At 45.3% G+C, this 12108-nt stretch overlaps 1 protein-coding gene across 1 annotated transcript; it reads right to left on the reverse strand.

The window, feature by feature from the left end:
• Positions 1-10585: 10585 nt before the first annotated feature.
• LOC119970360 (calmodulin-A-like) lies at positions 10586-11707 on the reverse strand. Its single transcript, XM_038804845.1, has one exon. It carries the CDS (start codon positions 11670-11672, stop codon positions 11223-11225), a length of 450 nt encoding a protein of 149 aa, XP_038660773.1. The 5' UTR covers positions 11673-11707; the 3' UTR covers positions 10586-11222.
• Between the last annotated feature and the right edge of the window lie 401 nt (positions 11708-12108).

Below are 12108 nucleotides of genomic sequence, written 5' to 3' on the forward strand. Positions count from 1 at the left end.
CTGTATAAGGTGTTAGTGAGGCGACACTTGGAGTATTGTGATCAGTTTTGGTCTCCTTACCTGAGAAAGGAAATACTGGCGCTGGAGGATGTACAGAGGAGATTCGCTAGGTTAATCCCAGAGTTGAGGGGATGGATTGCGAGGAAAGGTTGAGTAGACTGAATGAAATGAAAAATGAATGAAATGAAAATCGCTTATTGTCACAAGTAGGCTTCAAATGAAGTTACTGTGAAAAACCCCTAGTCGCCACATTCCGGCGCCTGTCTGGGGAGGCTGGTACAGGAATTGAACCGTGCTGCTGGCCTGCCTTGGTCTGCTTTCAAAGCCAGTGATTTAGCCCTGTGCTAAACCAGCCGCAGATATGTACTCGTTGGAATTTAGAAGAATGCGGGGAGATCTTATAGAAACATATAAAATTGTGAAGTGAATAGAAAAGATAGATGTAGGAAGGTTGTTTCTACTGGCGGGTGAAAGCAGAACTAGGGGGCATAGCCTCAAAATAAGGGGAAGTAGATTTAGGACTGAGCTTAGGAGGAACTTCTTCACCCAAAGGGTTGTGAATCTATGGAATTCCCTGCCCAGTAAAGCAGTTAAGGCTCATTCATTAAAATGTTTTCAAGATAAAGATATGATGTGGAGATGCCGGTGTTGGACTGGGGTGAGCACAGTAAGAAGTCTTACAACACCAGGTTAAAGTCCAACAGGTTTGTTTCAAACACTAGCTTTCGGAGCACTGCTCCTTCCTCAGGTGAATCACCTGAGGAAGGAGCAGTGCTCCGAAAGCTAATGTTTGAAACAAACCTGTTGGACTTTAACCTGGTGTTGTAAGACTTCTTACTAAGATAAAGATAGATTGTTTTTTGAAGAATAAAGGAATAAAGGGTTATGGTTATCTGGCGGGAAAGTGGATCTGAGTCCACAAAAGGTCAGCTATGATCTCATTGAAGAGCAAGAGCAGGCTTGAAGGGCCAGATGGCCTACTCCTGTTCCTAGTTCTTATGTTCTTATGTCACCGTTGGGAAGTCGGACCATCGGAGGTGGAGAATAGCAGAGGCCACGGAGAATACCGGGTCAGGCCCTTTAATGATATGCCATTGTTTACTGTACGTGCGTTCTGGTATGCATTAATGCCACTGTCGAGGCAGCGGTGTATCACAATTTGGTGTGAAATCGGCACCCGCCACGATTTTGGTGTCGGAACTGATTCTCTGCCCAATCGCGTTTCCCGATTTCGGCGTTGGCAGACTGAGAATCCCTCCCATGAAATTTAGTGCTGGGCCAATTTTAAGAAAGTAATTGATGTTGATATCTCCTGAAATCAGTCATCACAAATTGCAATGAGCTTTTTAATCAGGTACACAGTATTGGAGGGCGAACTCCCCAGTCTGCAACATCCAACCTCCAAGTGGCCCTCATTCTTCAGCAGAAAGAGGAATTGTAACTAATCTGTGTCGTGTAATTTTGTTCCAAAGCTACATGAAGAGCACTGAAAGAAGGGTGAATCACCTCTGACAGGAAGTCCTACACAGCTTGGCTTCACACCTGCCATGTCTTATGTTATGGGTTCATTTGGTGTCTCACTGATGAAACCTTGAGACTTGTATGTTTGAACATGAACAATTTATTGGTAATCCTTAACTATGTATATATCCCAGTTACTGCTACGCTTGGTGCTGCCCCCATGCAGGTTGCTTCGAGACTGTTCTCCATTCATGTTACTCTATACATCATACCATGGGGTGATTCTACTCCCCAGTCCCATGTTAACCATTGTTTTGATGAGCATATGTACATTTCAATGGCATGCAGGCACATACAACACCATGTATGAAAGTATTTCAGTGCAACATTTTCAAACATCTGGGGCTGGATTCTCTCCTACCCGGCAGGGCGGTCCCAGCGGGATGGAGTGACGTGAACCACTCTGGCGTTGGGCTGCCCCAAAGGTGTGGAGAATCCGCACCTTTCGGGGCCAAGCCCTCACCTTGAGGGGCTAGGCCCGCGCCAGAGTGGTTCCGGGACGCCGGCTGGTGTGGAAGGCCTTTGGCGCCACGCCAGCCGGGGCCGAAGGGACTTCGCCGGCAGGCGGAAGTCCGTGCATGTGCCGGAGCATCAGCGGCTGCTGACGTCAACCCCGCGCATGCGCATGGGAGGGGGTCATGTCCGCGTCGGCCATCGCGGAGGCTATGGCCAACACGGAAGGAAAAGAGTGCCCCCACGGCACAGGTGGGCCCCGATCACGGGCCAGGCCACCGTGGGGGAACCCCCGGGACCAGATCGCCCCGCACCCCCGCCAGGACCCCGGAGCCCACCCGCGCTGCCAGTCTGGCCGGTAAGGGAGGTGGTTTTATTCACGCCGGCGGGAAAGGCATTACAGCAGCAGGACTTTGGCCCATTGCGGGCCGGAGAATCGTCGGGGGGGGGGGGGGGTGGCCCGCCGACCGGCGCGGCGCGATTCCCGCCCCCGCCGAATATCCGGTGCCGGAGAATTTGGTGGCCGGCGGGGGCGGGATTCACGCCGCCTCCCGCCGATTCTCCGACCCGGTGGGGGTGTCGGGGAATCCAGCCCCTGAGGCCTATGTGACCATCTGAGAACATTTTAAGAGCAGGCACCCCACAGAAAATAGATCACAAGAACAGGTGCCCATTCTAAGGAGAGGGAATCACCAACCAGCTTCCAAAAATGTGACATCAACTCCCTTTATAAGGGAGATCAGCAATATTTTAAGTTTCAAAACCTTTCAATACAGAGGCCATATCACAGGCCTGGACTCTCAGGTTGTCCTATCAACTGATAGGTCAATTCAACTGCTTTTCTTGGTTTACTGGCTTGCAGTAACCAGTTTAGGAGGCTTCCTCTCCCACCCTACTCCCTTCCCCCGCTCCAAAAACCCTTCCATGCTGTTGGTTTTGTTTGTTGCGTGTAAAGGCTCTATCCCAAACAAGGGCCTGTGCCAACTATTGGATAAAGTCGATTCTGGCTTAATATACATACCTTGCACCCAACTGCTGCTTGAGACTGCTCCGATAGGGCTGTAGTTATTCAGATGGTGTGTATTGGAAATGGCTAATAATTCCCCGAAATGGATCAATACTTCAGTAGAAATCTTGGGTTGCTCATTAGAGCAGCTCCAAGTTGATCAAGGTCTGCCTGTTCAAATCTGCAGATGCTCTCAGCAACTAGTTTAAATTTTTGTGCATTATTGATTAAAACTAATGGATTCTGGCATTTGAAAAAAAAAACTTATTTTAAAGCCTGCTATAAAAGTGTGAGGCAGCAGGCATAATCATAACAAAAGAAAGATAGATTGAGGGGTGTAAAGATAGGCAGGCTGAAGCATTGATGAAACCACGGAAGTAAATGCTTTATTGCACCTCGCGGGGTAGTCCTGGACAAACATGGTCCACCGCTCTCCACATTTCTTGCATTGTGTTTATTCAAAGAATATGTCACAGCTAAATACCATAAGAATCACGCTGCACAGCAGTTACATCACAATTCCTAGAACATAAGAAAAAAGCACCTTAGAAAAATGATGAGAGCTGAAATCAAGATTTTCATGTATTGAATAGCAGTTTTTAGCCAAAGATTTTTCTTACCGTCAAGCCACGGTTAAATACCTCGCATCATAAATATTTCTTTGAAAATAAATAAATAAAGTGAACATCACCTTTTGCTGATCTCAGCCGGATGAAGATCACTTCTTCATAACGTGCTCTTAAAACGTCCATGGCACCATTACACAAAGCCTAATAGGAGCAAACGTCTAGCCGATTGATGTATCTTAAGGAGTCAATAGTTTCACCATTACTGTACAGTAAATTTACATTAATTACCCTGACAAAAGTTACCACAGAAAGCAATACAAATTGCACGACTAAAACTTGTACAATATGGGAGCAGGAGACATAGACACCTGCACAATTTTCAAGCTGTTCGACTCTCCTAGTCCAATCATTTACAGTAGATCTTTCATCAATGGGAAAATCCTGAGTGTGAGATTTTTCACAATTTTCAATAGCCTCAACTGAGTCTGTTTTCCTGTTGATCAGTGGTCAGGGTTACAAAGAACAAAGAACAAAGAAAAGTACAGCACAGGAACAGGCCCTTTGGCCCTCCAAGCCTGTGCTGACCATGCTGCCCGTCTGAACTAACTTACACTTCCTGGGTCAATATTCCTCTATTCCCATCCTATTCATGTATTTGTCAAGATGTCCCTTAAATGTCACTATCGTCCCTGCTTCCACCACCTCCTCTGGCAGCGAGTTCATGACTCCCACTACCCTCTGTGTAAAACAATTGCCCCGTGCATCTCCTCTAAACCTTGCCCCTTGCACCTTAAACCTATGCCCCCCAGTAATTGACCCCTCTACCCTGGGAAAAAGCCTCTGACTATCCATTCTGTCTATGCCCCTCATAATTTTGTAGACCTCTATCAGGTCGCCCCTCAACCTCCGTCGTTCCAGTGAGAACAAACCGAATTTATTAAACCACTCCTCATATCTAATGCCCTCCATACCAGGCAACATCCCAGTAAATCTCTTCTGCACCCTCTCCAAAGCCTCCATATCCTTCTGGTAGTGTGGCGACCAGAATTGAACACTATATTCCAAGTGTGGCCTAACTAAGGTTCTATACAGCTGCAACATGATTTGCCAATTCTTATACTCAATGCCCCGGCCAATGAAGGCAAGCATGCCGTATGCCTCTTCACTACCTTCTCCACCTGTGTTGCCCCTTTTAGTGACCTGTGGACATGTACACCTAGATTTCTCTGACTGTCAATACTCTTGAGGGTTCTACCATTCACTGTATATTCCCTACCTGCATTAGACCTTCCAAAATGCATTACCTCACATTTGTCCGGATTAAACTGTCCGGTTGAGTTAAAGTACAAGACTAGTGGTATGGTAGGAATGTGTACATTGAAAATGCCTTCTTTCAGCAGAGTAATACATGCGTACCTTTTGGAAACTTACTCAGACATTTGCATAGGCATGGCAGAAAATACACAGGCTAGAAGCCCATGTAGTAACACTGAGATTGAACCAGATTAAATTTGAGACATAGTTGCCTACTCAATCCCTGGAATTTCTTATCATGCAAGTGGGAGGAGAATAAGATTGGGCTCAAGGGCACAAATTCAGTTGCCACAGTGCTACTATGGATGCCTACATCTATTTCCTTGGGCATGATGTGCTGCCAACTTTTTCCTGCGCATCCTGCACTGTGTTGCTGAAGGATATGAGTGAAAGCATTTTTAAAAATGAATTCCACGGAATGTGAGTTACTGGCTGGTCCGGCATTTATTGCCCGTCCCTAACCACCCTCCATTTCAGAAGGCATTTGAGAGTCAAGCACCTTGTTGTGGATCTGTAGTCACATGTAGGTCAGGCCACGTTAAGGTGGCAGATTTCCTTCTCTAAAGGACATTAGTTAAACAGATGGGTTTTTACGACAATCGACATAATTAATTCCAGATTTTTATTGAATTCAAATTTCACCATCTGTTGTGGTTGGGTTAGAACCTGGGTCAACAGATTTTGCCTTAGGTCTCTGGATTAATAATAATAATAATCTTTATTGTCACAAGTAGGCTTACATTAACATTGCAATGAAGTTACTGTGAAAAGCCCCCAGTCGCCACATTCCGGTGCCTGTTCAGTTACACAGAGGGAGAATTCTGAATGTCCAATTCACCGAACAGCTTGTCTTTCGGGACTTGTGGGAGGAAACTGGAGCACCCGGAGGAAACCCACGCAGACACAGGGAGAACGTGCAGACTCCACACAGACAGTGACCCAAGCCGGGAATCGAACCTGGGACCCTGGTGCTGTGAAGCAACAGTGCTAACCACTGTGCTATCGTGCCACATAGTCCAGTGACGATACCGCTGAGTCAATGCCTCCCCTGGCATGTGCCAGAAGACATTGATTTTTAAGCTGGGACAGTACTGGAGTTTAAATCAGTACTGAGGAAATATAAGTAGTTTATTAAGTTGATAACATAATTTGTTAAACTCCAAAGCATAATGAGAAATTGTTATGATTATTCTAAAATTTAATGAAAGAAAATTAATTTGACCATGCAGATGATTTGCCGCAATTGTAGCATTTGGCATCTGATGGATACCTCTGTGACCCATGCTAACTACATCTGCAGTAAATGTCTGCATCTCGAGGAACTATGGCTCAGAGTTGATAAGCTGGAGTCTGAACTTTGGACACTTCGAGGCATCGTGGAGGAGGAGCATTATCTGGACACTGTCCCAGGAGGCAGTCCCTGCGGCTAGGTATTTGGGTTTTGGCCTATGGTCAAGAGCAAAAGGGTGTGACTGTGAGGAAGGCAGGTATGAGGATCCAAAAGGTAGCAATGGAGGAACCTTAGTCCTTGCAATTGTCCAACAGATCAGATGGTCTTGCAACTTGGGAGGATGAGTAAGGTGAATGGGGGCCATTCAAGTATGGGGAACAAAAAGGAATGTAGTTGTGGCAGGGGATAGTATAGGTAGGGGGATTGATAACTTTTCTCTGCAGCTCAGAGCATGAGTCCCAAAGGCTGTGTTGCATGCCAATGCCAGTGTTAAGGGCACTTCCTCATGGTTGGAGAGGAACACAGAGTAGGAGGGGAAGGTTTTGGTTGTCATGATCCACATGAGTACCAACAATATAGATGGAGCTAAAAAAAAGGTTCCCTTCAGGGAGTATGAGCATTTAGGGGCTAAATTAAAAAGCAGAACCACAAAGGTGATAATCTTTGGATTGCCACTTGAGCCACAAGCAAACCTGATGTGGAATAAATAAGATAAGTCGTTATTACGAGGGATGAAGCGTTAGGTGTATTATTGTTCTTTTGCAGATCCTCATGACACATGTATGGGCAACCCCCCCCCAACCCCCCTCGACCCGCAACCCTCATCCCACACCTCATCGCAAGCTGGTGCAAAAGATTAAATCACACGGCGTCAGGGGTGAACTAGCTGGATGGATTCAGAACTGGCTTTGCCATAAAGACAGAGGGTAGCAGTGGAAGGGTGTTTTTCTGAATGGAGGTTTGTAATTAGTGGTGTACCACAGGAATCAGTACTGGGACCTCTGCTCTTTGTAATTATATATAAATTACTTGGAAGAAAACGTAGTTGGTCTTATTAGCAAGTTTGCGGATGATGCTAAGATTGCAGGAGTTGCGAATACTGATGAAGATTATCAGAGAATATAGCAGGATATAGATAGGCTGCAAAATTGGGCAGAGAAATGACAGATGGAATTTAACCCAGACAAATGCGAGGTGATGCATTTTGTTAGATCCAATTCAGGTGGGAGCTACAAAATAAATGGCAGAACCATCAGGAGCATAGAGACACAGAGAGCTCTGAGTGTGCAGGTCCACAGATCCTTAAAAGTGGCAGCGCAGGTGGAAATGGTCATAAAGAAAGCACATGGACTTCATCAGATGGGACATCAAGTATAAACGTTTGCAACATATGTTACAGTTATATAGAACGTTGGTTAAGCCACATTTGGAATATCGTGTACGGAATGCGTACAGAATGATGTGGAGGCTTAGGAGAAAGTACAGAAAAGGTTTATCAGGATGTTGCCTGGTATGGAGGGTAATAGATATGAAGAGAGATTGAATAAACTGGGATTGTTCTCCCCAGAGAGACGGAGGCTGAGGGGTAACCTGAATGAAGTTTATAAAATGATGAGGGGTATAGATAGGGTGAACAGTTGGAGGCTTTTTCCCAGGGCCAAAATGACAATTATAAGGGGGCACAAGTTCAAGGTGAGGGGGGACAGGTTCAGTGGAGATGTGCGGGTGAAGTTTTTTACACCGAGGGTGGTGGTAGACTGGAATGCACTACCAAGTGAGGTGGTTGAGGCAGATACGTTAACGACCTTTAAGACTTATTTGGACAGGCACATGAACAGACGGGGTATAGAAGGATATGGGTGGTTGGTCTAGATAGGACAAGATGTGGAGATACCGGCGTTGGACTGGGCTGAACACAATAAGAAGTCTTATAACACCAGGTTAAAGTCCAGCAGGTTTGTTTGGAGTCACTAGCTTTCGGAGCGCAGCTCCTTTATCAGGTAAGTGAACTGCGCTCTGAAAGCTAGTAACTCCAAACAAACTTGTTGGACTTTAACCTGGTGTTGTAAGACTTCTTACTAGATAGAACACGTGATTGGTGCAGGCTTGGTGGGCTGAAGGGCCTGTTCCTGTGCTGTATTATTCTTTGTTCTTTGATAAGGAAGCTAAATGCATGGCATAAAGATTGGTGTGGGAGAAACAGGTTTCAGTTAATGGGGCACTAGTACCAGTACCAGGGAAAGTGGAAGCTCTACCATTGACATGGCCCTCACCTGAACTATGCTGCGGCCAGTATACTGGTGAATCATGTAACTCGACTTATAGAGAGGACTTGAAGATAAGTAGCTGGGGGATTGGGGGGGGGGGGGGGGGGGGGGGGGTCATATGAGGAGAAGTTTATAAAGTTGAAAAGGAAAGACAAGGCAAGGTAGTGAGGTGGTAGTAATAACCAGGGTGTGGCAGGGAGTCACATAGCACACAAACATGAGAGTGCGCCAGCAAGCAAGGCCAGAGTAAAAATACAGAATTAAAGGCTCTTTATCTGAATACATGCAGCATTCATTACAAAATGGATGAAATGAAAGCACGAATTAAAATAAATGAGTGTGATAGTCATTACAGAGATATGGGGCTGGATTCCCCGTTTGGGAGACTAAGTCCCCACGCCAGCATGAAAACAGTGGTGTTTTACGTCTGGAAAACTGGCGCAAAACGGCCACCGATTTGGGTTGGGGGCTAGCAGCCAGGCAGCGTAGTGCTCCCAGCTCTAGCTGCCGATACAGCCTGGAGCATTGCTGGATCCGAGGCCGGGGATTCGCATGGCGGCAGCCTGCAGTGGCTGCGCCGTGCTTCATAGCGAACGCAGCCACCGGACCCGGCCCACAAAAATAGTCCCCCCCCTTTGGCCGGCTCTCACGCCCTGGACCGCCCCCCCACAATGCCCCCAGCCCCGAATAGTGCCCCCCCTGCCTGCGGATCGACCCTCCCCCGACTGTGACGGCGCTGGACTGAGTCCGCAGTCGCCACGCTGAGGTCCCGACGGATGAGGCCACATGTGTGCACGCCGTCGGGAACTCTGCTGGTCGGGGACGGAGCATCGTGGGTGGGGGTTGCCTCAGGCAATGGCCTGAGGATGTGGATACGACACTGTAGGAGTACGCTGCTTTTCAGGAGGGGGGAGCATCACGAAAGCGGCGGTGCCCACGGTTTCGTCATCATCGGGGATTCTCCGCCCATTGCTAAACGCGATTTCAGCGTCAGGGATCGGAGAATCCAACCCATGTTTGCAAAGTTACCATGGCTGCGGCCTTAATATTCGAAGGTTTTTGACATTTTGGAAGGACAGGACTGAAGGAAAAAGGGGTGGGATAGCTCCGTTAATAAAGGATGAGATCGGTACAATGGTGAGAAATAATCTTGGTTCAGAGGATCAAGAGGTAGAATCAGTTTACATGGAGATAAGAAATAGCAATGACAAGAAAACACTGGTGGGAGCTGTTTATATCCACCAACACCGTAGCAACACAGAATATGAATAAAATTGGTAAAGGTAGCCAGGAGGATGAGTTCAGAGAGAGGATAATTTATTTGAACAATACATTCTGGATCCAACCAGGAAACAAGCTTGTATAGATCTTGTAATGTGTATGGAGACAGGATTAATCAATGACCTCATCATAACGGGTCCTCCTTTGGGGTGATACATTAGTATGGATAAACGATTGGCTAACTGACAAAGAACAGAATTGAGATAAATGGATCATTTTCAGGTTGGCAAACTGTAACTAGTGGAGTGCCATATGGATCGGAGCTGGGGCCTCAAATGTTTACGATCCCTATTAATGACTTGGTTGATGGGAACAGCTGCATAGTAGTGAACATTTTCAGGAACTCTGCTTGGCAGGTATCATTTAGAAAAACTGTAAATGCTGTGATGCAAAGGGTTTAGGGTGCACTTGTAGATGAATCACAAACATATAACATGCAGTTACAGCAGGAAGGAAGGAAAATAGAATGTTGGATTTTATTGCAAAGGGCATAGTGTATAAAAGTATAGAAGTGGGACGACCTGGCTACAATTGTACTGGGCCGTGGTGAGGCTACATCTGGAGTACTATGCATAGTTTTGATCACCTTACTTTCTGGGATGAAGGGGTTGTCTTTGAGGAAAGATTGAGCAGGTTGGGCCGATACTCATTGGAGTTTCGAGAATTAGGGTGCAGTGATGTGTATATATAAAGACATGTAAAGGGTTAATGATTACATCTTAGTGTCACACAACCACTAGAGGGCAACACTAGATTCCACTCTATATAAATGAGAACTCAAAGAATCTTGGGTCTCTTCCAACCAGGAGTGACTAGACAGCAGAGTGTTAGAGGGACATATCACAGCATTGTTAGCACGTGTAGTTTAATTTAGTTAATACTTTAATATAGATTACTTGATTACTAGTTATAGTTCTGTAGAGTGTGCAAATTCAATATTTTGTTTTGGGTAAATTGTAGTTTTATTGGAAAAAAATATACAACTTGGAATGGATTTCAGGCATGTCAGTGCCAAAGCAGATTTCAGAAAGAACTAAGTGGCTGAACAAAATTTTGAAAGAGCACAGTAAGAAACAAAAATGCTTCCTTGTATGGAACAGCAAATACAAAAAGGTTTAGTGTACGAGTACCTGGATGATACACCCATTTTGCTATAGTGCAATGCTGAGAAATTTTAGGCTTTCTGTCCTTACTCTATGCAGAGTAATAACTCTGCATTTAAACAGCAATGCAACACATGCTGATACCAGCCATTTCCTCACAGCAGCATACCCAGATGATCCCTCGTTAAACCACAAGTCCTTATGTAGCTTTGAATGTGTAGAAGAGCTTGGATGCACTTCAAGATAAAGCCACATGCAACTTTTGTTACACCAAAGTCTTGTCACAAATGAAAACAATGACAAGAAGATATTGAAGGGAAGGAAAATAACATGGACTTACTCTACCCACTATACATGCACATGTTATAGACAGTTGGGGCAGGAGAGAAACATTACAGAAATTACAAACAAAGGAAAGGCAAATAAACAATGCTTATTTTTTTACAAGAAAATTAAAAGGTTTTCGGTACCAGATCTTCACTTTGCAGTCGTCATTTGTACAAACTCTTCATAGTTCACTTGACCATCACCATCAATATCTGCTTCTCTGACCATTTCATCAACTTCTTCATCTGTCAATTTTTCTCCAAGGTTTGTCATTACATGACAAAGTTCTGCAGCACTAATGTAACTATTACCATCCTTGTCAAACACTCTGAATGATTCTCTGATTTCTTCCTCACTATCTGTATCTTTCATTTTCCTTGCCATCATTGTCAGGAATTCTGGAAAGTCAATTGTTCCATTTCCATCAGCATCAACCTCATTGATCATATCCTGTAGTTCTGCCTCAGTTGGGTTCTGTCCTGGTGATCTCATAACTGTCCCAAGTTCATTTGTTGTAATGGTACCATCCCCATCTTTGTCAAAGAGTGAAAAGGTCTCTTTGAATTCAACAATTTGCTCCTCTGTTAGTTGACCAGCCATTTTTGTACCGTTGTGGACTGGTTGCGATTGCCCCGCTCACGGCTGAACTCCTCTCCGCCCTCACCGCCACTGACTATAAACAGCCCGTATATGTGTATACATCGTTGAAGGTGGCAGGAAGTTTGAGAAATATATATAATAATCCTTATTATTGTCACCAGTAGGCTCACATTAACACTGCAATGAAGTTACTGTTAAAATCCCCTAAAGTGGTAGGAGTATGAATCCAATGCTTTTTATATAAAGTCATAAGCATGGAAATAATGCTGAACTTTTATAAAACTGGGTCAACCTCAACTGGGGTAATGTGTCCAATTTTCATCACTACACTTTAGGAAGGATGTCATGGCTTTAGAGAGTGACAGAAGAGATTTATGAGAATGGTTCCAGAGATGAGGGGGCCCACAGGGGGCTCGGACGGTGCTGGAGTGGCCTA

The sequence above is a fragment of the Scyliorhinus canicula genome, chromosome 8 (genome assembly GCF_902713615.1).
Source record: "Scyliorhinus canicula chromosome 8, sScyCan1.1, whole genome shotgun sequence".
NCBI classification, from domain to species: Eukaryota; Metazoa; Chordata; class Chondrichthyes; order Carcharhiniformes; family Scyliorhinidae; genus Scyliorhinus; species Scyliorhinus canicula.

Coding starts and splice junctions, on each gene's coding strand:
- LOC119970360 (XM_038804845.1), bottom strand. CDS start 11,672: ATGGCTGGTCAACTAACAGAGGAGCAAATTGTTGAATTCAAAGAGACC.